At 42.1% G+C, this 27,086-nt stretch overlaps 1 protein-coding gene across 11 annotated transcripts in view; it reads left to right on the plus strand.

Moving 5' to 3' along the window:
• Window positions 1-2,596: 2,596 nt before the first annotated feature.
• The window catches only part of EYA1 (EYA transcriptional coactivator and phosphatase 1), a 167,157-nt gene continuing 142,667 nt past the window's right edge, over window positions 2,597-27,086 (plus strand). For 7 of the 11 annotated variants that reach the window (XM_030012504.2, XM_030012503.2, XM_030012506.2 and 4 more), the window contains exons 1-2: window positions 2,602-2,746; window positions 15,113-15,224. In XM_030012504.2, the coding sequence (XP_029868364.1) occupies window positions 15,192-15,224 (33 nt within the window). In that variant the 5' untranslated portion in view covers window positions 2,602-2,746; window positions 15,113-15,191. Of the gene's footprint in view, window positions 2,747-15,112; window positions 15,225-27,086 lie in introns of those variants that run through there. The other 4 variants (XM_030012505.2, XM_030012509.2, XM_030012502.2 and 1 more) reach the window with 3 other exon arrangements.

Here is a 27,086-nt window from a genome sequence, read left to right on the forward strand (position 1 = left end):
CTGACAGCTCTTGGGGTGAGAGGGAGCTTTCACAACTTGCTTCTACTCCAGTGGCAACAGCAGATGCTTGACAACTTGTGAGCTTGGACTCTAGGAAGTAGGATGGCAATCTGAGTGCTATTTTAAACGTTTTGATCTATAAGCCGTGTTTATCAATCACCTATTGTGAACAGTAATAATGTTGATTTTTTGCTCTGTGCCTAAATACTATATAGGCTTCACTTGATTCGTCTCACAACATCAACAGCTTAAAAACCTACAGAAGGGGAATGCCAACAGAAACACTACAAAGTCAGATCTAAGAACATCCAAATTACTCATCACCATAGCGTTCAGGGCTACAGGAAGGAGGTCCACTCTTCTACCCCCATAAGTAGGCTCAGGGCTCTCATGAGAGCACGCTGTGTTGCCAGCATTCTCACACGTCTATGCAACATTTACCCTCATGCTGGAGCCGACGTTCACATTTTATTCTGAGGCATCCCACAGAAAAATAAAGGCATCCCTGGGGTCCTAGAAGTACTCTGGCAGAGACCTTCTTAAAGATTTTGGATCTGTGTATGTTTTTTGAATACTGCTGGCTTAAAATTAGTAAATACCTAGGAAATATGAATCTTTGCATTTTTACCAGGCAAGATTTCTAGGTGAAAAAGGACAGAATTTCGACAGAATGTGCTTAGCCCTACACCTGACTTTGAAGAAAGGCTTCATCACAGAGTGGATAGTCAACCACCTGTTCAGTCAAAGATCATGACTTTCTGAAGAAACTGCTGTAAAAGTCACTGCAGAAATTAGGCTGCACATGCCTGTTCCATGAGTCCAGGAGAAAGTATGTTGCAGAGATCGTGTTTTCCTCTTTGCTTCCAGAGATTTTTCTGGATCCATGCGTGCTCTTCTCCATTTCATATTCCACTAGAAGGGAGCAAGTGGACCTGTGACTTTACCTCTCTTGAGTCTCTCTTACAATCTGTGGACCACAATTTTTACAACCCATAGATCTCATTCTCCCCTCCAGTATGTTAGGGCAATTTAATCTGCTTCCCTGCAGTATAAAAATGCTCAGCTGAGGTAGTTATCATCCATTATTTCCCATCATTGTGGGTCAAGGTGAGTTTGGCTACTGAATTTAATGGGAATTAGAGTAAGCTCTGTTTAATATCTTAAAATAGTGTTGAACTAGAAATGGTTTAATGAAAATTTAAAAAAATATATACATATAAATATCCCATATTTGGTAAGTCAAAATAGAGCCTAATGGATTAATTTAACTTCAGAAGAATGTGGAGTCCATCTCAGTTTGTCAGTATGTTTGTACATGGCCCCACGCTTGACATTTTAATTAACTCTCACCCTTTAATTTACAGGACTGTTACAGTGGAGAAGAAACAAGCAGGGGAAAAAAACCTTAAAATGGTTAAAAAGTAAGAATGGATTCCAAGTGACTAGGGTCCTTCAGGAGAAACATGTAGATATTCTAGTGATTTAAATGGCATTGTCTGTGTATCTACAGTTAAGGAAGATCATAAATGCTTGTGGGAACATAATGTCAATTTCTCTAAAGGTAGAGATATGTTTTGTACTTTCTGAAATTGGCATACAGGCAGACTGTGACGAGCTGGAAAAGGACAACAGCGGAAGAGTACGTACTGAAGACGAAGTGTCTGAAGTAAATAGAAGAGCTTGAAGCAATGGCAACTTTTTTTGTTTTCCCTGTCTAGGGGAGCACGCGTTCTAGTTTAAGAAAGAAGAAAGGGAGGAGGAGGCCTGGACTGCAATGTTCATCTTCATAGTAAAGGTGAAAAAAAAAAAAAACAAACCAGCGGCCGTGCTGCTTCCATGTGGAGCAGCCTGCCAAATTGAGAGGGGCATTAATTTACATTAGACTCCGATGCCAGTGCTTCACGCTTCACGCAGGGTCTAAGCTCATACCTCCGGGATGGACAAGCAGGGAGCATGTTCTACCACTGTTTTGCACGGACTTTGTACCTGAAGTATAAGACACAAGGAATCAAAGCCGTGCTTTCTCTCTTCATAGGTAATGAGGGGGGATGATGTGCAAAAGCTCCGATTTGGGGGATAATCCGAGGTCCATAGGGTCAAGTGCCATACGCGCAGCACAGCTTCTCCCAGAGCAGCGTTGCCATGCTGTCCTTGATGCCTCGACCGATTCTTTGCCTTCCCCATCAAGGGCAGCGATGGATTTCCCAGGGCGGTGAAGAGTGGTGTCAGATAACCCCGGGCGGACCGGGGATGCCGCAGGCACCCTCCCGCCTGCCCGCCCTGCGGCACCCGCGCTGCCGAGGCAGCGGCGGAGCTGCCAGCTGGCTTTGGGGGTGTTCAACCTGCAGCCGGCCCCTAGGACCCCGCAGCACCGCAGGAAGCCGGGATTCCTCAGAGCCCATCCTTCCCCTCCCTAATAATACCTTCCTCCTTAAAATTAAAGAAAAAAAAAAAAAGGCGGCCGGGGAGGGGGGGAGGGCAGCGGCTCTCTCGGTGTGGCCCGGCGAGCCGAAAGCGGCGGCAGCGGGCGGCGCGGCCGGGCAGGCGCGGTGCGGCCGCCGGGCGAGGCGGCTGCGGCGGCGGCGGGAGGAGGAGGAGGCGGTCGGTCGAGCCGCTCCGGGGAAGTTTCCTCGCCGCCGCCTCCCCGAAACCCCTCCCCGCCCAGCGCGGCTCCGCGCTCCTCGCAACTTACCGCCGGGCGCCGCTCCTGGGGAGCCGCCGGGCCCGCGCCGGAGGCCCCCGCGGAGTAAGTGCGCGCCGTGCGGAGCCGGCGCGGCGCGGGGTGCCGGACACGTGGGTGCGGCGGGGGCCGGGCGGGACGCGCCGGCTCAGCCCCGGGCGCTGCGCCGCCGAGGGCGGTTGCGCGGGCGCGCAGCGCCGCGGGGCTTGCGGCGGCGGCGGGGAGGGAGGGGTGAGGCTGCGGGAGCCCGTCGCGGGGGGTGGGAGGGGAAGGGGCGGCAGAGCTCGGCTGGCCCGGCGCCGCGGGAGCCCCCGGTGCCGGCCGGGGGGCGCCGGGCGCTGCGTTGCTTCGGCGGGGGCCTCGGTGGGTCGGCTCCGCTGAGCGCGTGTTTTTTTTGTGGCCGAGGGTAGACGTCTGCGGGCTGGGCGCTTGGCTGCCAGCAGCGCCTCTGCCTTCGCCCCCGTCCCGCGGGCCTGCCGGCTGTGAGCACGGCAAGCGTTAGGGGAGGTGGCCAGGCCCCCAGCGAGGAGCGGGCGGCTCCTCCGACGGGCGGGGAGAGGCGGCCGGTGCGGGGGCACCGGGGGCGATCCCGCCGCGCTGCCCCGGGCGCTGCCCCGCCGGGGCGGCCGCTGCCCCGCCGGGAGCCCGCCGGGTGCCTGCCTGCGGGGGCTCGGGGGGAGGCGGGAGGGAAGGAGGGCTGCTCGCCTCTCCCCTCCCCTCTCCGCGCATCCCAGCACCTTGTCGGGGGCGAGGAGGGTGCCGGGCGTCGGCGGCAGGGAGGGGGGCGCCCACAGGTGCCCCTCTCCTCAGCTCGCCTCCTGGGGTTTCCGTTTTGCCTGCCGTCACCTGAGCCCTTCGAAAGGATTGTTGGGTATGGCTAGTCGCGAGGTGATTTTTGTCGGTGGTGTCGGTCTTGGAGGCAAAAAAAAAATTTTTTGCTGGAAATACTCTGTTCTTTAAAACGGTAATTAAATAGGCAGTTTTTCTATCACAGTGTCAAAGATCAGAGTTTTCTTCAATTATTAAAATACAACATTAGGCTTTTTTCTTTTAGGCTCTGAGGAACATAGTGTTGCATTTAAATTGCAAGCAGTAGTTCGCATTGACTTTTAGTGGCAAAACACTTTCATGGTTACATATGCTGTAGCAAAATGTGGTACGAGCAGCAGCACTGGACAGTCGCTACGTTTGAAGACTCACACTTTCCATAGTCTTTTAAAATAAAAATATGGTTATAAGAAGAGAAATCAGTCATTCAGTGCTGTGAGAAGTTCTTTAGAAAGAGAATGTGGTGTGTGGAAAGTCCCTATGAAACAATTTCCAGATTAGAGCTGTTCGTTCTCTGCCAAAAGCTGTGTAAGCATGAACCATAATGAGGGGAGTTGTAGGATCACAGAGTAGTCATGGAGCAGGTAGTCTGGCTGCACCAGAAAATAAGAGACAGAAGGGCAATATGTATGGAAATGTCCCTAATTGAGGACTGCAGCTCTTGGAGGTAGCTGGCATATCTTCTGAAGGCTAGTCTGGATACGCTCCCCCCCAGACCTTTGTCCTAGTTTGCAAACATCTTATTCTACCATAGATTTCAGTGTAAGGTAAACTGCAAGTATCTGCATCCTTGAACAAACTTTTTAAAACTTATGGATTAGTCTTTATGAATGGTTCGGCAGTCTTCAGAATTGTAGAATTTGTAATAGCATTGATAATGTTTACAACCCATCTAAGTAGGAACTAAGTCACTGGTCCGACAGCTGTGGTATTTATTCTAGGCCTGATGTTTCATTCCTAATTTTCTTCTTTAGCTGTATCTTCCCGTGTAAACTGAATCACAAAAGGGGTAGGAAGAAAAAGGAGGAAGCAAGTCACTCTTTTTCTTGTTTGTGGCTCTGTCCTCCTTGCGCTGCAAATCCTGTCACTGTGGGCAAGGTGAGGGATGGACTCTGGCAGGAGAATTTAAAAATCTTCAGAGGTCATTTGAACAGTTTCTCCAAGTCAGCTGGAAACTGGGGGCTTCTTGCATCCTGTGCATTTAGAGAATTTTAGGTTATTTTCTTTGTTTCTTTCATTCAATTACTTAATTATAGAATCTGTAGATATTATTGCTCAAAATAACCTTTCCTTCTAGATTTGGAGAAAGAGAGGGAGAGTGATACAACATTAAGAGATTAAATTGAATTAGGAGGCTTGAGTTTTTTCCTTCCTTTCATTTTTACTCTTGTTATCTTTGACTGTTTCATCTGATATATCAAACATCATAAGATAATGATTTCTCAAGCATCTGGACACTTTTAATGCTCTTTTACCTTTTTTTTTTTTTTAACTTCTTTGTGACACAGCATCTCTTTGCACTCTGTCTCAGAGCGCTAATCCTACTGCACGGCCATAAAAAGTAAAATGTGAATTTACCACCGAGTTCTATGATACAGGTCAAGCTACCACGAAAAGGCTTTAGTGGTTGGACCAAGAAAGACTTGCCCGGATTTGATGGTGTGAGAGCGAGCTGTGGCTGCTTGGGAGAGGCACCCGCAGGGGCAGTTCTTGGGGGGATGGAGCCAGGGGGGCAGCTGCTGCCCATACCCAGGGCAAGCCCCGGGCAGCGGGTGGGTGCGTGGGCAGCGCAGGCAGCGAACACCCCCGCCGCAGCCCACCCAGGGCCCCCGCCGTGCCGGGCTGCCCGGAAAAATCACGGAGGTGAACTCCCACCCTGTGAGGTGGGTCTGCATTTTTGCAGCTCCCCTTATAACGAAGTGAGCTAGGAGAAAGCTCTTTTTATTTATAAGAACGGAAATTGTGTGTAAAGTCCTTAAAATCAAGGAGGCCACAGCTGGGTACTTCATATGCTTTTAAAAGCTTTTCCAACTCAAAAGTTGTTTCTCTGTCCTTGCTGTGCTGTTTCCATAGCGAGTCACACCTACTGCCACTTTAGGCAATTGGCCTGATTCTTGAAACTTCTGAATTTTAATTTCTCAGCTCAATAGCTTGAGCTCTTGATCATCTGAATATTGAAGGGGATCGCATGGTTTTGTGTGACTAAAATTTTCTTTTTTAGCTTTTAGGCTACACTGTTCTCAAAGGAAGGTGAAACGTTATGTTCAGAATACGTGTAGTACCTTCTTTATTTTCTCCTTTATTATGAAATATTATTTAGTCTAACTTAGTTATAACATTATTTGATAAATGACACAATAATTCATCTTTCATAACAAATTGTAAGAATAATGTAATAGGGATAACAACTATTGTCTCTTACTTCTTTCACACTTAATATATTACTGTAGCTATTACAGTTTTATCTTGAGCTGTGATGGTGAAAAAGACTGCAAGAGTAGTGGGATAAGCGTACTTGTAAGAAGCATGGCTGTTGCTAGAGGACAGGTTGATGTAACGACTTAACTTCAGCTGTGTTTTGCCCTTGTGTGTTTGTTTTTTCATAAATGTATATGAAATTCATTCTCATTGGTGGGTACAGTTTGGAGACACGGAGAACTGAAACTAAATACTGCTGTTTGACTAAACTTGGTGCTTTTTTTTTTCTGACAAAGAACACATAATGCATCTTTGTGTAGTTGTGTAAGTAGAACCTATTTATCAAGGTTCCCAATCCTTAAGGTTTCTGGGTTTATTATGTTAAAAATGATGAGTTGTTGAATTCATTTTCATAAAAACACAGTCTGGCAGAAATCAGAGGAAAAGAATGTCATTTGTCAGGCAAGAGATACGACAAAGTTGAACCAATCAGCATTTAAAAATGGTTTTTAGCATTGTTTTCCAAGCAACTGGGAGCCCTACAAATGCTCTTACAATCATTTCCTTCTCCTCCCCTGTAATATTCACACCAATTGTCCAAATTTGGCAAAGATTTATTGGTGGGGTTTTAGTTTCCTAAGAAGTGACTGCTGGCTAGAGAAGAGAGGTCCTAGCCAGTGTCTCCTCCCTTGACCCAGTTGGAGCGGGGATGGCCCCGTGGGGAGCCGGGCAGCACCGTCCCTGGGATTACCCCGAGGGGCAAGAGCTGGAGGATGTAGCACAGAAACGTGAAGGAAAGCTGGCATGTTGTTAGGTAAATACAGTATCACTTCTGTTCTAAAATTAACTTCTAGTTAGTGAATTGTTGGTATTTCTGGTCACCATGGATTAGACTTCCAAAGGTATTTAGGTGACTAAAGGTGCAGCTGGGTGCTTACTGTCATTCATGAGGGTGCTTGCAGTATAAGCAAACAAACAAATAAATGTAAATGGCTTAACCTCATGAGGTGCCTTTAAATATCCCACTGGACCTCACGTTGACAATTTTGACAGTTCAGTGATACAGCCTTCTGGTTTTCTCACGCTTAGGGCCATTCATTCTCTTTCACTTGGACTTTAGCAGAGATTGAAAGAGAAAAAAAGAAAAAACTGTCTTCCTTCTTCCGTTCTCATAGATGAGTCCAAATGAAGAAAATAGACTACTTGCACCTACTGGTGAAACTCGCACGCACTGCAAGTAGGTACCTTTACCGCATGATGAGAAGAGGAAGTATCTGTAGATAGCAAATGCGAATTCTGGCATTTGATCTGTTGTAAAGACTGAAAATAAGATGCTTCTTGTGGTATGTGAATGTTGTGACTTACCAAAGAAAATTGTAGTTGACCTCGAGAGGCAGGGAAGTTTTCTCATTATATGGTAGGTAAATAAGAAAGCAGCATCCTTAGCCTTACTGATGACAATGTGAGGAAGGTCACTGGTACGCACATTCAGTTGGTGGTTGATCCATTGTGAATACTGGACGTGCCACTCATGCAGAGACACGGGAGCGGTGGCTCTGTGGCACGGGAGTGCAGCTACGCTGCTCCCGTGGGCACAGGGAGTCCAGAGGCAACTTGGTGGTTCTCGCAGAACGTGGGAGCTCAGCAGACTGTAACCTAGCGCTCGGGTCCCCCTGCGCTGGGAGATGCCAAGACTTTGGCCTTTGAGTTTCCCAGTTGAGCGTTAGCTTTCCATAGCCAGGATGACTCGCTTGCAACCATGCTTTCTGTAATGCATCCTACTCGGGTGTATTTTTCTGTGCTCTGGGATACTGTGGCTTCCACTGCTGAAAATACTGCTGGTAGCGTTTCTTACTTGAATTCTTTTACTAGCTTGGGGGAAGCCTAGGCTTTAATGAAGGTTGTTACAATTTCGGAATCAAATGTATCTGATTTACTTTTAAAAAAAGAATAAAAGTTAAAAAAACTGATTAAATAAAGCATGATTTCACCTAGAGGAAAATTACTTTTAATTGCTCTGTGTAAACCTTGAAGCCTTGCATTAATTATGATGAGCAAACCTTTACTTGTTTGCACTGAATTGTACAGAGGCAGTACAGTTGTTTGTTGTTAGACCACAAACTTTTATAGACTGCATATATTTTACAAACTACTTTAAAAGCCCATGTGAAATAATAAGTAATGCCTTACCTTTAATCTAAATTTATAATAGGCGTAGAAAGGCTTCCTAGAGAACGTATATAATTATTACTCATTAGAAACGTCGTACAGAACCACACGGGTTGAAAGTAAGCTTTGTTTGTAAAGCATCTTACACTTCTTTCCTGAGCTAGGTAAGCATTCCAGTTACATATTATGATTCGTAGCTCAACATTTTTCCTGTATGTATTTCATACTCTTTATTAACCGTGACACTTAGTCTAATAGGCAGTGTTAATCTCTGGACCCCCTTGCCTTCTGTAATGTGTTTGACACACACAGAGCAGAAAACGGATGTATTGCTCCAGCAGCTCACAACGAAGGAATTGGCTGCTGCATTCTTTTTCTATTCTCTTTGTTAGTGATACATAAATAAACCCAGGGAAAGTAGGGATTCCTGTCACTCTTTGATAATAAAGATCAAATGGAATGCTAAGAGCAAAGCTGTTTAATCCTGTTTGAGGCACAGCGTTCACACTGTAAATGGTAGTTTTATTAATTTTAAAAAAAATAAGTTTCCCTTATGTTTTCACCGTAAAAATATTCTTTATTTCCGGTCCTAAACTGTTAGTGTGTTTCTTTGCTGAACAGTTTCAACTTACATTTCAGATACAAATAAAGTTGATCCCACTGGGTAGTTTAAACATCACATTGATTTTGTAAGTCATTAAAAAAAAAATTCTGGCAAGCAAGTTGCCAGTATAATTTTAATGTTGTTTTACAGTTTGACTTTCATGTGTATTTAGTATTCAATGAAAAATACGATCTTTTGCTATGTTTGGAGAGCTCTGCTTTTAGAATAACATTATTGCTTTAAAATTATATATGTATGTGTGTCTCCCACTTTGGCCCTTTGTGCAGCTTCCTAACAGAGGCGTCCTGTTGGGCGGCTCTGCCAGGGAGATGCGCTCGGCAATCCGGCGGTCGCTGGCACCAGAGTTCATACCTGATGCACATACGCACCAGGGCCTCATTTCTGTTTGCGGTTTAAACCATTCCTGACCATGGTCGATGAAGGGAGCAACACAAAGACTTTATCAAGATGGTTTCTGAACCAGTTATAGTTCATTTTTACAAGTTCTAAAACTGATGAATTATTAACCTATTTTTTGCAGTTCTCCAGTCTTGAACGTTTGCCCGTGCCAGGTGCTCTGGGAGTTTTGGTTACTACGTTGTCAGGTTTCTTTCTCCACCTCAGGAGAGGTTTCTTTGTAAGTGACCGAGTCTCTTCCAACACTGGGGGACCAGAGAGCTCTTCTGAGCTTGCTGAAATTAGGAGCCAGCAGATTCCCATTCCTTGATAAACATGGCAACATCTCTTGCCTTTGTTTATTTCTTCAGGTGGGAATTTTCTGTTATTCTCATTCCGCTTTCCTCACATAGCTTAGTCTGAATGATTGTGCTAATCAGGCACAATCATTTTTCTAGGTTGCGTCCACTTGAATGGAAGATATTTCAGGTTAGCAGTTTAAATTAGCAAATCATTCATAAATGACTTGGAGAGTGAGGTGAATAGCAGTGAGAGTGGACTGTGAAGAACTGTGCAAGGACCTTACGAGACAAGTCACTAGACAATAAAATGACAAATTAAATTCTGCAGAGATAAATGTAAACTGCCAGACCCTGGGCAAAATAGTTGCAGCTGTATGTGGAAAGTGATGGGCACTGAGCCGACTCCCATCATTCAGAAATGAGATGTCGGCATCAAAGATAATGCCAAGAAAATTTGTTCAGTGCTCAGTAATGCTCGCGAAAAATGAATGTTCAGCATTGTTAGGAATCCAAAAAGTTTACGTGGGTTCAAGAGGAAGATAGACAAGTACTTGAGAGAGCTGTACTGAGGGTTGCTAGGCAGATGAGCTCCACCAGGCTCAGGAAATCCTTTGAATAGAAATGGCAGGAAGCTGGGAAAATACTGGGGAAATGGCATATGCTTGTTCTGTTCTTGCGCTTCTGTGTCCAGTTATGGCTGTTGTTGGAGATAGCACCATGAGGATTGTTGGTCTGAATCGGTATCGTGGTCCTTGTGTTCTCAACAGCCCCTTTTTTGTTAGATTTAATCGTACGTGGGAGAAATGTGGCACAAACACAAACCTTGTTGTCAAATCGTTTCTTCAAGACATACTTAGGCTTATGGTGTTGTAGCAATTTTATAAATATAATCAGGATTCAAAAAGTAGTACAGATATATTTTCCAGGCTTTCACTAATATCATTTGCCTGTGGTGTAATCTTTGTGTTTACTTTCTTTCTTCCTTGTGCTCTTGAGACTCCTCTGTTAGTCTGGTCCAGCATCCACTGAGACTTCTGTGTAGGTAGATGAGACCTCATGTTTCCTTACCAGAAATGTTAGTTTTCAGTGAAATAAAAAACATTAAGGAAACACCATAATTTTCACTTTTAATTGATTTTTTTAATCTTATTTTGAAGTTAAAAGTGATGACCTAGATAGCAGAAAAATCTAGATATTAATTTATGTTACTGGCTTAAAAAGAATAAGATTACTTTGGTGCTGACCTAGACATCACAGTGAGTGTAAGCGCCATGGGTTTTACACATGCCTGTCCAGGACACTGGAGCGCTTGTTCTGTATTTATATAAAGGAAAGCTTACCAATAAACCATTAAAACTGAAGTTTTTCAGCCCTCTCTCCCGCAAGTTTACTCCAGCCACAAGTCCTGACACCCCATGCATTTCTGCTCAGTGGTATTGGAAAAAAAGGTCTGTTGAGATGGACGTGGTTGGTTGTGGGGATGCAAAAGTGGCAACCTACCTCCCGCGCTGTTGTGCAGTGTGTTACCTGCAGGCTGCATACCCACAGAGAGGTCTGGAGCTCGCCCAGAGTCTGTGTTTAGGTCAGTGTCAGCACTGCAGTTGGTGTGGGATGTCTTCCAGCAGATGTGCATGTTAGGTCCTGCACATCTGGGCACCTATCTATTTTATTGGAGTCCCTGAAGCTCGCTGGAAGGCAGGATGCTGTATTACATTTGCAGGAGTTCCAGGCTGAATCAGAGGTGGTCTTCAGGCGCACCGCTGGAGTTAATTGTTTATAAAGCTGCTGAAAGGTCCCTACTAAATTTCATTTCTAAAAAATATCTTTCCCTCTTCCGTTTTATTTCCTTCCTTTTTTTTTTTCTTTTTGGTTTTTAGCTGTTACACTTGGCAAGTTTCTTTCCTAGCATTTGGAAATAATTGTTTTCTAAATGCTACCCAGGTTATCTGCCAAATTTAACACCTTAAAAGGAAGTGGGGGTGGGGGACGAGAGACCTACCTGGAAATGGAGTGTATGTAGTGAACCTTTAGCAAGTGCTAAAAAGGAAACTTCCCAAATGTAGCACCTAAAATCAAAACCATCGAGTTCCCTACCATTAACTGTAAAATACCACATGCTATCACCTACACAGTAAAAAAAGACCATTTCGCCCAGCCTCATAACCTCTTTCTTTCTTTCTCTACCAAATGATAAAGCACGTGTGGCTTTTCTGTTATTTTTTTTTCTTCTAATGAATGAGTATGGTTTGGGGAGATACAATTGTGTCTAGGTGTTATTAGAAAATCCTACCAGTTCCTGGGAAAGTGTGATCAGTCTGGCAAACCTTTTTTTTTTTTTTTTTAAAAAAAAGAATATCCACTGATAACACTAAAAGTGACCTCATCTTGGAGACTTTGCAATGGCGTAATCAGCCAGGAGGTTCTAAGACAGGAGCGGTTTTGCTGGTGGCACAGGAACAGGAAAAAAGTTTAATCCCGTCTCCTTGGTGATGGAGAGGGTAAGGTAGCCCAAGGTGGTGGTGTGTTCGTGCTGTTTCTGATCGCAGTGAGCTTCTGCAGGGGCTCGCTGCAGCTGCGCGTACGTTACGGCAGCCCTGGGACGGCTCTGAGATGTGGGTGTTAGTGGCAGAGCAGGGCGTGCATGGGAAATGCAAAGCTTTTAGGGAGAGCAGCTCAGCAAGCGTAAGAAATCAGGTTCCTTGTCCTTAAATGTTGGTGTCTGTAAGTGCTGGGAGTCAGCCGTGGCCAGTTACTTTTTGGTCGCCCTTGCGCTCGGTGCCATCTGTGCAGGAGATCACCCTCCGCCAGTACCTTCCAGCCCCTAAGAGATTATTTCGCAGTGTCCCTGACCGTGCTTAACATCCGCTTCCCGCGTAATCGGCCACTCGCTTTCGTCAAGTTTTCAGGCGGGCGCTCAGACGGGGACAGCCCTTGCACGACGCGGGGCTTTACTGAAGCTCCTGGCCACCTCCGCAGCCTGGCCGGGGAGCGTTTGGCAACCGCCCGGCGCCTGGCGGCAAAGGCCACGTTCAGGTCCATGTGTGCAGGGAAAATTGCACGGTCTTGGATAACGTTTCAGAAAGGAGGGAATAAAATCCCCCGTAAACCACTTTCTGTACTTCTTTGCTCTTCGTGGTTTTTTTTTTTTATTCCTTTTAAAATGGTAATAATAGCTGTTTGGAAAAGGGGGTGGCCGGTTATCGTGCCTGGTACAATAGTACTTCTTTAGCTGGTGGGACTCTTAACTGCTACCATCGTGTATTTAATAATAATAATAATAATAATAAATATTTAACCAAGCAAATGACTTCCAAAGTAGTAGAGAAAAATAAAAGGGGATATGTACTTTCATGACTTCCCTTCAGTTTAGATCTTGTCTCTTTCAATAATTTGAGGTATTTTCCCTCATATTCGATGGCATATTTTGCATATAACAACTTCTCTGTAACAGATACTCTATGTAATTTAGATTTAATTTTTGGTACGTTAACAACTCAAGGGAATTTAATTAGTTTTCGTAAAGCTTTACTAAAAGTTAAAAATAACCTAAGATGACAATTATAATAAGGATAACTAAGTTGCTCTTGTTTAAAAGTTGAATTTTTTAAATTAAAATTACTTAATTACATTGTAAATCAGCTGTTCTGTATTAATGTTTAAGCCCTCATGTTACTGCTAACTTGATTCTGCTGCCAGAGGTCTCTGGTGTCTGCTGAAAAAGACAAGTCTTTGCCCCTAACAGTGTGTGTGTGGGTATATATAGGACCTTTTCTTAAATCTCTTTTGCAGTGACTTGGAGGGCAGAATATGCAATAGTGGGCTCTTTTGATGCTGGTGTGTTATAGGAACCTCTCCCAGAGAGAGAAAATGTTCGCCGCAGCAGTTTCTGCAAGCTGGGTCACCTAATTACAGTTGAACTACGATATACACTAAAACATATATGCTTTTTCCTTATGGGCTTTAATAGAAAATGCTTTTTAAATGTAGACGATTACCAGTCTTGGTAAAGTTTTCTTTCCGTTAGTAAAGAGAGCACTGCTGATCTGAAAAGCTGTCAGGTCATCCACATACCAGCATTACATCAATTGACTTTTGAATATTTTTCCATTAGAAAAGGCTCCATTTTATTCCCTCGCTGAAGTGGCAGACTTTCAGCTTGTGCGGTTTTTCCATTTATTGAATTTTGCAATAAAAGAGTTTTTGAAACAGATGTCAGTCATTGCTTAGGAGTGGGGCATTGTTAGAGAACTGTTTTCTTCTGCTCTTTGCTATTATTATTTTTTTTAAAGCTAGAAGAAATTCTTGTCCTTCCCCTCCCTAACTTTAATTGTCACTTTTTAAAGCTTTGAATCATTTTCTAACCTATAATCTGGTGTCAGAACAAATATGAGCACCAAACCCTGATTTCATAGAAATATTTCAGATTGGCCATTGTTCTCAGCAGGAGCGGGACTGGATTCGATCTCTCAATTGTAAAGCAGAAAGAAGGGAGTGGATGCATTACAGAAACATGGTTCATATTAGCATCTTCCTTAGGGTGTGGAGTGGACCTGTTAACACTTTCTTAATGTTTAGATTTTATAGAAGTAGCCGAATGTGTGCAATGAGTAGTATCCAGTGTGGATTAATTGTGCACAGAACAACTGGGCTTAAAGGGATATTTTTTTTTCTTGCAAGAATCCCATTCAGGTAGAAAGATGCAGAATAAGATTTTTGGATCCTGATCCTAAAATATACATGTTTCATATACAGAGTGGTTTTAGGAAAAATTGAATATCTTCAGACCATTGGATCTTTGCTTGTCATGGATAAGCAAAGTGCAATTCACATTTCTGTATATATAAGGGGTGTATGTATATATATACACACTTAAAAAAATCAGATTTACATTTTTATTATTCTTTAGCAGACTGCATTTGCCCATGTCTTTAAAAAAAACAAGCCAATTTTTCTAATGAGGATTTCAGTTGGGTTTGTTTGAATTATTCTAATGATTAATTCTAAATTTTAAGAAGGTCACAGCATTTTATTCTAAAGAAAATTGGCTCTGTAAGGAAGCCATATTTTGAATTGATGTCTGTTTGGGGGGTAATCCTTTGTTAATTCATCTCAGCGCTTCACTGTTATTTTTAACATCAAAGAACACCGTTTCCAAAGGTGAGAGAACACAAAGCATCCCATATTTATAATTTATAGGGGCTAGGACTGTGCCCTAATGTAAACTTGAAGAGATTTAGTATAAAAATATCCTTAGCTTGAGGGCAACATTTTGAAAACTTTGTGGATTTTCTTTTTTATCCTAGCTCAATCTACAATCATATTTCTTTGTTATTATTTCCTCTTAGCATTAAAGTACAATTGACTTTGATAGATATCAGGGAGAGGCTGAACTTCACCAAAAAAAAAGAAAAAAAAGAAGAAAAGTTGTGTTGTTGGCACAGAAATAGCAACGGTAGAAGAGTTCCTGGCTGCCTTTTTTATTCATCTGCCGACAGTGAGCACAGCGGGGCTCTCGCTGCCTGCTTTTGGCTCGTGTGGATTTGCAATAAACAGCTCAACTATATATTTATTTTCAAGATTAATTCAATTCATCGGAGATAACTGCTCCCAACTTGTGAATACTTGTTAGTTAATGGAAAGTTGCAGATGTAAAGATCAGCTCTTAATTTCATGCCAACAAATTAATATGGCAATGTGGTGCTGTCTTTTCCACAGGTGTGTGTGTGTGTACTAGGACTGTCTGAACCTCACTGTAACTAATAGCCTGTATATAATTTGGAAGAAGAAATCTTCAATGGAAGACCCCCAGGGAATAAATGGGAAGTCTGTAAGTAAACAACTTGTCAATCCTGAGAAAAAAAGTTACAGCTTTTAAAGTGGTAATTATTTTTGTTGCAACCAAGTCACTGGAAAGTTTTAGAAAGCTACATGCATTTTTAATGATTGGAAGCTGTAAATGATGAAATTCATTGAGAGGTGGAGGTTTATGCTAAAGCTACAGAAAATAAGTATAGATTTAAAAATATTTGTCTTCAATGATTCATATTACGAAATGATGCTTGTTGCTTTCTCTAAGAAGTATGTGGCTTGCTACATTTATATTGTTAACATTTTGATCTGTTAGAGAGTTTTCATCCCATTATTTGAGGTTATTTCTCTTTGCTTGTGTGAATGTATGCAAATATTGTTTCTGGGAGAAGCGGGTGCAACTCCTAGCTGCAAAATCTTATGAACAGTGGCAAAATATGTGTTTCTTAAAAAAAATAATCTTTAGCAGCATTGCTGTTTCTTTTAAATGCCTGTTTATAAAGTCACAATAGTAAGAAATTTTCCAAACTTTCAGACACGGTTAATAATGTTTTAAAATAATATTTCATGCACGGTCAAATGATTAGTGTGTATTACTGATTTGTTAGTTTAGTTTGTGATATCATTCTTGCACTCAGTGAACGTCAAAATGCTACTTTTTTTTTTTTTCTAGATTGTTTTGACAGAAACGGTGCGCACTGAAATTGCCTTGGTTTTACCAGTTTTAAAATAACTCCAAAAACTACTATTTAGTAAATTTGATTAGATTTCTTTCCTGCATTTTTTTCTGGTTTGTTTATTTTCTATATTTGACAGTACTCTGCATCATCTCTCCCTCTTCCCCTTGTATATCCAGTTTCCCTGATGCTTGTGTCAGTTTTTCACATAGCAACAGAGCAGAAAGAACTAAACCACCTAATAATAAGCCTGTTGTGTTGCATGGTTTTGTTACACTTCTCATCTAGTGTCATTTTTACTGTCTGAAGCAATATGGCTTTGATTATTTTCCAAGGTTCATTTGTTCCACAGCCTGTCTCTATGTGTATATTTGGGTATTTATCCATCGCTGCTACAGCAATGTGTGAAAAGGACCAATTCACTCCTAGAGAAAGGGGTGGCCATGGTTACCGACTGGTGCTAAACAGGGATGGTCCCCTCTGCAGTTGCAGTCCCAGAGCTTTCAGCACCACCCAGGCTCTCAGTCCTTGTTCTATTCAGGATGAGGCTTTCCCCATGCACGAAAAGCCTGTCCCCGACGCCGTCAGGATTTTCTGCGGCTTCCACTGCAATACTGCCTGCCTCTCTCTGTGCCCAGCATAGCCTGGGCTTCGTGTGCTGCAGTGGCTTTGGGTCAAATGATAATCGTACGCTGGAGCTGTATGTAATGACAAATGTAACTGTCACTTAACATAACGGGAGTATTAAGGGAAATATTTGTTCATGGTTTGGCACCACCAGCGCTCCTGTTGGGGTTATTCATTCCATTGCTTCTTTTCACCACTTAGTGCAGAGAGTCTGTAAAAACACTTCATCTGCTCAGAATTTCCCTTCACATTACCCAAGTGGGTGGTAGGCATGGATGCTATCGGGATTGTCAAAATCTAAACCAGTAACTGCTGAATGGACTTGCTGCATTGACAAGCACTCAGGCTTCTGTAACAGCGAGGACTGGACAGCCCAAAGGTATATGACACAGGGCAGAAGTACCACTGTGGGGTGTGACTCTTCTGATTGCTGTGTCATTGGATAGGTTTAAAAATGGGGTATTAAACTAGTGAATCAAATCCTGCAATTAGACCTCACTTTAATTCATTCATAATTGGACAGACTGCTGTGTTTGCAACAGTCGGTTGGCCAACATGGAGATTTCTTAAAAGCCGTAGTCAGAAGGCAAAATAGTCTCAGTGAAAATAAAGAAGATGGCATCAGCACTCTTTTTGTTTATTCTGCTCTCTGTGTGTGCATACAAGAAAAAGGGAGTGTGAGGGATGGGTTAATACTCTGCGATTACAACACAGAAGCCAAAAGCTGTTTGGGATTTAAGATCCCAAACACATGTAGCAACTCCTAAAATCTGGTGGTAGTCCACAGGAAAAGAGGAAAACTTCTACAAGCGCCAGTTGAAAGGTACTTTAGTTTTGGAACTGGCCAATGCAAACTATGCTGTGGAAGCAATTTTGGGTACACGTGGGTAAGGGAGGAGCTTTATTCAATAACTGAGAATTGAAGGTGTATAATGTTTTAGGAAGATAGGGCTAGATGGACAACAGAGCAAGTACCAGGAGAAGGAGAAAGGAAAGGAAAATGAAAAAAGTTTATCAGACAACACTATGAGAGAATAGATGAGTAAGTAAGTACTTTGCCACTGTCTTTGGCCAAGATTTCTCTGTTGAGAGAGGATGATGTTTCACATGGGAATGCAGCCTGTCAGTGTGAACGTGTACAAGACGATACCATAATAAGCCCAGTAGGCTAACTTCTGCTCTCTGTTACATTCGTACAGCTGAGAGGGGATTTTAGCATCTAGGCAACACTTCCATCACCTGGAGAAATGGTCCTAATGGTGCTGTCATGTGTTTGGTTCACGTTCTGTAGGAGCTGACTTGCAAACTTGTGCTTGCAAACTTGAACACTACATCTGCCCTCACCTTTCTTTTACTAGGTGCCTGAGAAAGAAGTGTAACACAAACCTGAGGCTGGCTAGACAGAGGGTATCAGTGTATTATCCTGCCTGAAAAAGTCACTGATGTTCAGTTTCTTTCTTTCCAAGTCCAAAAAAGGCTTTGAAGCTTGTTTGGTAATGATACATGCACCTATTAAAGATGGTCCACTTGTGTTTTATCAAGCTAAAACAAGTGGTGAGTTATTTTTAATTTGTATTTCTCTATTAATAAATTGGTTGTTGATTTCAACCCAATTCGTCAGTGAAGCAGAGATCTCAATGATAACTAAGATGTTATAAATTCCTACGACTGGGCTGCCTCAATGACTGGGCTGTTTCTTCTCAACGACTGTCAAAATGCCATGCTGCTCACCTTACTGATCTTTGTGTGGATGTACTCCTTCACTTGATTGACTTTGGAACAAAGACCAGCAAAGTAGTATTATTTGGCTTGCTACTGAAATCTGCAAGTCTGATACATAGCCAGCATGTTTACACTTTGAAGTGCCATGCATAGGATTGCATCTCATGCATATACTAGTGCTCCAATCTCCGCTTGAGTTTGTAAACCCTGTTCTTCACCGTCCTGAGGGGGCTTTTCTGCCTGCCAGTAATTTGCAATGAGTCCCACTGCTCACACATACCTGAGAAGACAAAACCCCACATCTTGTTTTAAGTATTTTTGAGATGAAAATGTCAGTTTGGATATTAGAGAAATTCTGAATGTAAGGAAACTGAGAATGGATAACAGTACATCTTACCCCAAATTGATTTCAAAAAATTGATGTAAAATTATTGTGGCTTACATTTGTGGTAGGCTAAATCTCTACCTGTCCCAAACTTGGCATTGGCATGAATGCATTGCCCTAGAAAACCTCTAGAAGCCCTAGAAAACCTCTAGAAGCCATAGAAACATGACAAACACTGATAATCAGATGATTCTGGCATGATATGCTTGATGTTGATATACAGCTGGGTTAGAGGTACCCTGATGACAACTTTTTAAAAACCTCCAAAAGGTCATTGTAGAGGTAAGCAGGTATTTTATTTCATTCCATTTGCCAATTGTTTAAAAAAAATGCATCTTTCTTTACTTATTTGCAAGATTCAGCACAAGGAAGTTTTCACAAGTAAATATTAGCATGTTTTCAGCAATTACTGTACCTCCTGGGAATATTTTGGAGGGTATTTCTTCCCCATCAGTCTCTCTTTGGTAGCGATGTTAGGTTATTATATAGCATAAAATGCTTTTCATTCCTACCCCGCCCAGGCTCATAGTTGAAAATTCTCATTGCAAAATTGTACACCAAGAAGTATTTTCAGCATTGAGTATTTTTGATGATGGACTTTGCCCATCTGGAAAACAGAGCGAAGACTCTGAGGCCCTCAGCAGTCAAGTTAGATCCAAACAGCGTGTACCCAATGAGCCAAGAAAGGAGGTGCTCCTAGTCTGCTTCAGCAGTTAATCTTCTCCGATTCCCCCCGCAGCCCCCAAACCTCAGCTTTCGGTCGGCGCTCTGGGCAGCCTGGCTGCATACTTCCAACTTCTTGCTCCTCCCTGCTGCTTGCCGGACACCGCTCTCCTGCTTACCTCATGCCATGTACCGGAGAGCGGCACTTGCACCGAAAATTCACCTCATACCTCCGCTAATGGAAAGATGCAGAGTGAGTAGCTGGTTTCAGCAAGAAAAGGGGGAGGAAAAAAAAAACCAAAACCAAACCAAAAAACATCCAGCACCTGGCTGCAGCAAAATAATGAATTTTGCAGCAAACATGCGAGATTCTGTGGAATCTTGGAAAAAAGCCAGACTCCACGACCACAGAAATGCTGAGTCCATGGGGCCCAGAGAGAGATGGCTGGGGCAGTTCACATCTCTCCGTCTTTGTTTCAAGCTCCTTGCAGTCTTACTGAGGCATCAGATTACACTCTCTTCACATTTTCAAGGTTATCTTCGCTACCAGAAGGGCTAGAAAGTTCATTTTGTTTTGAGGCGAGCTGGGATTCGGCGGCACGGCTCTTCAGCCCAGGAGCGGCTTCAGAGGCCACCGCCGCAGTGGTGGCATGGCTGTGCCTGCGGGCATGGCTGGTGACAGCCGGACACGACCTCCGGGTTTGAACAACATCATCGACGGCATGTTTGTCATGCTGTCACATTGCCTGTTTGTCACATTAGGGAACAAGGTCTATGAGGAAAATGGGTGAAAATACAAGTATTTTACCTTCAGTTGAAAACTCATAGCATCGTCACCTGTGAAAATCATGTATATTGGTGCTGCCTCGGTTTCTCTCAAAGGCTGGCACAGCACTGTACTCCCTTCTGCGTCCCCTTGCTATTCTGAAGAAATGTGTAACGCGCTTCCTTTTTGGAAAGCTCTGCAAGGCAACAAGCAACAAGCACCATGCAATTGCAATCTGTAACTGAGCCTATGAAATGTAATCGCCTGCACCCTTTCCACTCCCCTTCCCCTCTCTATCTGCAGTTGGGAGGATATTGGAAACATAAGCCACAAAACCCACTTACAACACTCGGTAAGTGTCAAAAATAATGAACAGCCGGAACTAGCTGATGTATTTAAATTCCCCAAATTGAAATGAGCTGCTGCTAGGCTGTCTATGGTAACTGCCCAATCGGTAACTATTAGTAGAATTTTTTCTTTAAAGACATTTTAGTGGAAATACTCCTGAAAATTGTAAGCTGTTTGTGGGCAGTTTGAAGAGCATACCTTATTCACTACAAACTATTCATTTAGCTGGGTTTCCAATAACACCATGGAGGAATTCTTGTTACTTAAAATGTACTTTTCCTAATCACTGGCAGAAACCCTGCAGTGCCATAGGCAACCATGCTTGCAGCACTGGCAGAAGTACTTCTACCCACAGCTCGTAGTGTTGGGCATATTCATCTTTGCAGAACCAGAGCCTAAACACAGCATTCATCGTAGCTCTTATTTTTAATGAGCATTTGTAATTTTTTGGCAATGATACCAGAAGCTAATCCCACCACCAGCCTAACTCTTAGTATGTTTTCCGCACACACAATCAGCGCTGACCTTACGGTCCCAGCTTTAGGAGCAGGACAGAGACCTTGCAGGGTTTTCATTGCAGTCCATCAACAGATACCACCACTGATCTTAGCTACAAACACCCTTCCTCAGAGAGGTGGATCTTTGGCTTTGTTATGGCGTGAGGCGTTTTTAGATCACCTTATAAAAATAGGTATATAATGCGTATATAAAAAATACACAATCCATCTGACTCTTTCCAGCCGCTCTGTACGTGCACTGTATGCATACTGTTCTGTGTGAAGTCTCTCCTTGAAAGTCTTGATGAAGTTGTAGCTTAGCCCTTAACAGTAAAAAGCAAACTGCCAGTGAAGTTTATTTTCTTTTTTACTAGGTTTTCTGGACCATTGTTCCGCTCGAGGAGCCATGTTTGTTAGTTTTGGCTCTCTGACTTTTCTTCCTTAAGGATAAACTCTCCTTAGGCAGTTGTACAACTATGCACTAAAAGACTGCATAGCAGTTTATTCACAGCCCAAGCTCCAGCAGAATTCAACTGTGTGACTTCCTGGCTTAAGCGGGGGTGCATCCGTAATGTAAATACCTACTTGATTTTGTGGAAAACCAGGGTTTTTTTGTTTGTTCTTGTAAAAGATTCCTGCTGGAAGCTTAACTTTAAAGTTGGCATCCAGCCTTCTCTGCTGTGACTCGGGTACTGATCTGATTTTGTGCTTTCATGGATATTTTTATATTTTAAAATTTTTAATTCAACATTAGCTTTGCTTACAAGCTACAGAGCAGAATAAAATCGCATTACAAACATTGTAGTATTAGATTTTATCACCACTTATTTCTTCTCGTCTGCCCAGGGATTTCTACATGTTCGGTAGAACTAATTTGCAGTCAGACACTGAGGTCTTCTAGAAGGCCAGCAGGCTCCACAAACTAATTTATCCAAATAACCAATCCCTCATAGGCCAACCATAGAAGGACACCAAAATGGCCTAAGCAGGCAAAGCCCCCTTTTGAAGTCTGGAATGTTTTGACTGACTTGAAACAGGCGGCAGGAATGAAGGGATAATTTTCAGTGACCCATGGGACTTTTTTGCCATTTTCAAATATTAGGTAAAACAAAGAGAAATTGCTTGTTCTAATTTAGAAAGACTTAGCAATCCGGAAGGTAACCAGACTCAGAATTGAGTACTAAGGTATAGAGCTGAAGTTTACTCAGTGAATTGAGGGTTTGCATCTGGGTATATAGTATTTACACCCACACATACACACACTGGTTTACTTATACATGCACATACCTAAACTGTTTTTTGAATTTCACTTTTATGACAAAACTTTAGTACAGAGTATATCTATGCGATATTACATGAACTACCTGAAACACTCGTCTTAAGTACATACTGTTTTTCTTGAAACAATCATTTTTAATTAGAAGGACGTGTTTCCGTTGCTGTTTCAAAAGCTGGGATACTCACTCGGATGCCAAAACTTCCATACCTGTTTTCTTACACCCCCTGTCCTGGTGCCGTTTGAGTAAATGTGGAAATTGATAGAATTTTTAAGTGAGTTTTCTAGTCTAAAGTAGTCTTGCAGACACAAAGGGGAAGTATTTTGATGCATACATAAACCCACAATTTTCTGTGAACACTTCTATGGAGAGAGAGAGAATGTGAATATTTAGGAACAAAATTGAAACGTTACAGATCAGGTACTTCATGTTCAGCTGCTTGAGTGTGTATCTTAAAGACTGTATGGAGCAATCGCACGGATTTCAGCAACTTCTCTAGAGACATGCTTTTGTAAATTTTGTCTCAGATTTACCATGCAGATTTATGATAGGTCCAACCCTGTATTTAGCAACACTAATGACACAGTCCATCTCCAGCTCTCAGCTTCGTCCGCATGACATTGACTCACAGATAAGCTGGAGCTTCCTAGCAGAAAGTGTTGTCGGTACGGAGGAATCACTAAGCCAGTAGTGAAGCTTCTCTACCCATGCTTAATGGAAGCATGTTTCCTTAAAACAGTATTTTGGCAAGGATTTTGGTCACCAACTCACCCTTTTCCTTCTGACATTTTCGGTGGTTCTTGGGAGCTCTACAGATATAACACTGTTACAGGAGAGGGTAAATGCCATCTCGTGTGCACTCACAGTGAAGTTACAGGCTTAGGGGTCTGCAGAGCATTGCTGTGGGGCTCACATGTCTGTCCTGGTAACTTTATGGATAGCAATTTTAAGCTGGCAGTTTAAAGTTGGCACTTAAAGCTCTACGGTACTTGGTTGGACTGCAGCTATTGCTGGTATTGCTCCTACGTACACAGCAAACTTCTAGTTTTCGTTTGTTACTTTACATGGGATATTGAAATATAAGTTCCTCCTGATTTCACATTTCTCTGAAATATTTGTGCTTAGTATTGTCCTATGGTAATAGACAAATATGATAGAATGACAGAGAAACCCTGTTTAAATACAGTTTTCAATCTTATATATACTGACCTCAGATTAGTGGATTTCAGAAACATAATGTTTAAATTAATGTTATTTTGGTGTGAGTGTATATATGTGTGTCTGTGTGCATGGAATGTATTAGATTAAATTAAGTTATGTTCCAGCTTTTACTTGAGGAATATAATTTTGTTAGTAGTTAATAATGTTAATGCCATGATTTTCTCATATTATGTTTACATATATGGCTACAGTAAAATCAAATTATATTTGCTGGGGGTAAGATTAGCCAGTCAAGGACCTGTTTACAACAGGAGAAATTAAAATTCAGAGTTTGTAGAAAAGAGATGCTTCTCTATTTCTGTCTGCCTTGCTTTAGCAGTGTTGTCTAGACTGTCCTGGAAGTTGTAGCCTCACTGGTCTCGTGGTCCATGTGCATAGCACAGCATCAGTCTCGCAGTGAGTGCGGAGGCTTCATAGGGATTTCTCATCAATCACAGCGAATTTGTCATTCTGACATTTTTGGCATTCAAAGCCTTATATTCTGCCATCAGCATTCACATAGGGTGAACTTTCCATCGTACCAACAATGCACCTATACAACTGTGCAGTGCAGCAGATGGGAGAAAATTTCTTCCCAGCTCCTATGGTGATCAGCTCATACCCCGAAGCACAGGATTTGATTATCCTGATTATAATTTACAGAGCTATAAATGTTGTTAATGGTCATGAGTCAATGAAAGAAATTGCTTGAAGAAAAAAAAATTGCTTATTTTTTTCTCAATCTGTTTTAAAAGGAGCAAGTAGGAGAGTAAGTCATTTCAGGCACACTTTCACACTGTCCTTATGCAGCAGAGTAATTTTAAAATATAATCTAAGTGTTACATTTGGGCAAAATGAATGGGGATTAAAAGAGAGATAGCTTTTAGAGTAAGCACTGCTTGGGTGCTTGTAGATTCAAGCATTTGTTCTTGCTGAATGTGTGTTTAGTACTGTAGATATTTTTAGGAAAGTAAGCATGATCTATTTTTTATTTTATTTTTATTCTTAATAATTGGACATATTTTTCATGTTTGACCACCCTTTTAGGCCTGTAAATAATTTAAAAGATCTAAAAGTATCTCTGTATTCAGAATCAACTAGTTAAATGCTTTTATGCCTTGCTTTCACCTTCAGTTATTTGTACATGAAAAAAGAATCTAAATTTAGGGATGGCCTATTTCACTTCTATTTTTCTACTCTAGTTTTAACCATTAGGTTTTTGGGGAACAAGGTATATTTAGTGGTAGGCTGATAGGTACGTCAGATTTGTGTCATTTGTGACAATACTTTGGAAGGGGAGAAGGTGTAAGATCTATGTTTTCTTTTTCTCAGGTTTAGTAAGGCATTGTAAAAGCTAAGTGGCACATCAAGGAGGTTTATATAGTGCAGACACTGCATAAATCCTCTACTCAGTCCCTGGAAGGGCTGTATGCTGCCATTATGCTTTCTATAAACAGAAGACAAGCACACTGCCAAATCCTTGCAGCACTGGACGCCAGCTCTTTCTGTTCTTAGCTTGTCTTGTTTATTGTTGCTCAAAGACTGTCTTATTTGCCAGTATTGCATCCGCTTTTGATCGTCAGGAGCGAAGAGTATCTTGCACTTCTTGGTAGCTGGACTCTCCATCTTCTCAATTTCTTCTCCATCTGCAAGTTTAAATAGAGTAACTGCCTCTGATGAATGGAATTAATCTGACAGTGTTTTGGTCTCACTAAGGAGAGTTAAAGACAACAGCTACTCAGGAGCAAACACTTTTGTGGCTGGACAGAACAGGAGCCTTGTGTGACACCTTGAAGAACACTCAGATTTGGACTGGCAGAGAAGAGCAAGAGGTATGTAAGTGCCACTATGTTGGGTTAGACAACATAACTTAGCTTGCTGTTCTGCGTCGAACAGGGACCAGCAGCAGATGTTTAAAGACAGTAGGAAAAATAGAGCATATCCTGCTTTTGATAGGATGGAAGATACATCCAAACCATTGTGTTTAACGCTGTCCTTCATGAACTGGCTTTTATTTGGACATGTTTATGCTTTGAGCCTTTGTAGCGATGAGTTCTGCAAGTTAATTACGTGTTTTCTAAGAAAGTCTTTTTGTTGTTTTATGCTTGCTGCCTAATAACTGCAGCAAAAACACGGGGGTATTAAGTTTTCCTACATGGGAAATAATGAATTGTCAATCTCTGTTCACTTCCTGCAGTCTCATTCCTGATTCTGTAGACTTCTGTTGTTCTCATGATACCGAGGTGTCTCTTCCAAGCTGAAGAGCCTCCATTTTTCCTGAGGCTGCTGCTGAGCTTTGTGTGAGAGATTCAAGATGTGAGCGCGCTGGCTTTATGATGTTTTCTGTTTTACTCTGTTTCCTTCCTAATAATTTTTAACACTATATCCACCCTTTTGACTGCCATTGGACACTGAAGCTGTTGTTTTCAGAAGATTATTGGCAACAACTCCAAGATCTTTTCCTTGGGAACAGTAGTTAATTTAGCATTTATCCTTGCCCATCCTCAGTTTGAGTTGTCTTTTACTTTGCATTTATCAACACAGAATTTCACCAGTTCTTGTCGTGTGTAGTCACCATGATGGCAGTTCTCTGTAGGAAGCTTTACTTTGAGCTGGCCTGCATAGTTTAGCAAATTTATAACGTTGCTGTTCGCCGTCTTTTCCAGGGCGTTTATGTTTAATAGAGCAGGTCGTTATGGAATTCCGCTAGTAACATTGTGAAAACTGCCCACTTACTTTGTTCCATCCTTTAAATAGTAATTCATGACAGACCTTTTATTTTACCTTGTGACAAATTGTTTAAGAGCTTTTGGCTTTGTGAGAGCTTTTCAGAAATCTAAATGTACTGCATTAACCAAATCATCCTTATCCAAATAATCATTAACTCCTTACAGAAACGCTGGTAATCGTGAAGTTATGACTTCTCTTTACAAAGCCATGCTTTCTCTTGCCCTTACATCGTATTCCCATGTGCCTACCAATTCTTTTGTTTATTATAGCAGCTGATTTCATCATGCTTCCACTGTTTTAGAGCTCTTGGGTGAACTCTTGGGTCTGGGTGTTTTGTGCCTCTTCACTTTGTTAATCTACCCCAAAGCTTCCTCTGCTAATACTTTGGTTTAGAGCTGTCAAGGTCTTATCTTCTTGCATAGTGAGTATCATGCAAACAATTCTTTTAGCTTTTCTGCAATGATCCTGTCTTGACTGAGTATTCCTTTATTACCACAGGCTTTTCACATGTTTTCCATGAGCCAAAAGCAAATGGTTCTTCATTTTTTTTTTTTTGTCCTGCTTTCTCCTGGGTTTGCATTTGAATCTGCAGAACATAAGCCCTTTTCCAGTTTTGGGTATTTAGCTGTAACGTATGGTGCTCAGCCTGTGTAATGTCTTTGGACCCCCAGCATCTGCTCCAGTGAAGCCTGAGTCTTCTGCAGCTCTGCACAGGTCAGCTAGTCCTGTGCAGGTGTCTAGGACATCTAAAATAGCACTAGAGGTGTTGTCCAAGCATCAGAATTGCTTGCAGTGTCTTTTTATTTTATTAGTCTTGTATCCTCCTGATTAGTAATTTTGTCTTTTTGTACTCTTGTTATCTTTGCAGAGTATAGAGTGAATGTCCTGTTGCAGATCATTCACCTCTTACAGGTGTTCGCTATTTTGTATGTATAAATCCTTGGTTTAGTGAGATGTATGGATCACATGTATCATGTATAAATATACAA

The sequence above is a fragment of the Aquila chrysaetos genome, chromosome 4 (genome assembly GCF_900496995.4).
Source record: "Aquila chrysaetos chrysaetos chromosome 4, bAquChr1.4, whole genome shotgun sequence".
Lineage (NCBI taxonomy): Eukaryota > Metazoa > Chordata > Aves > Accipitriformes > Accipitridae > Aquila > Aquila chrysaetos.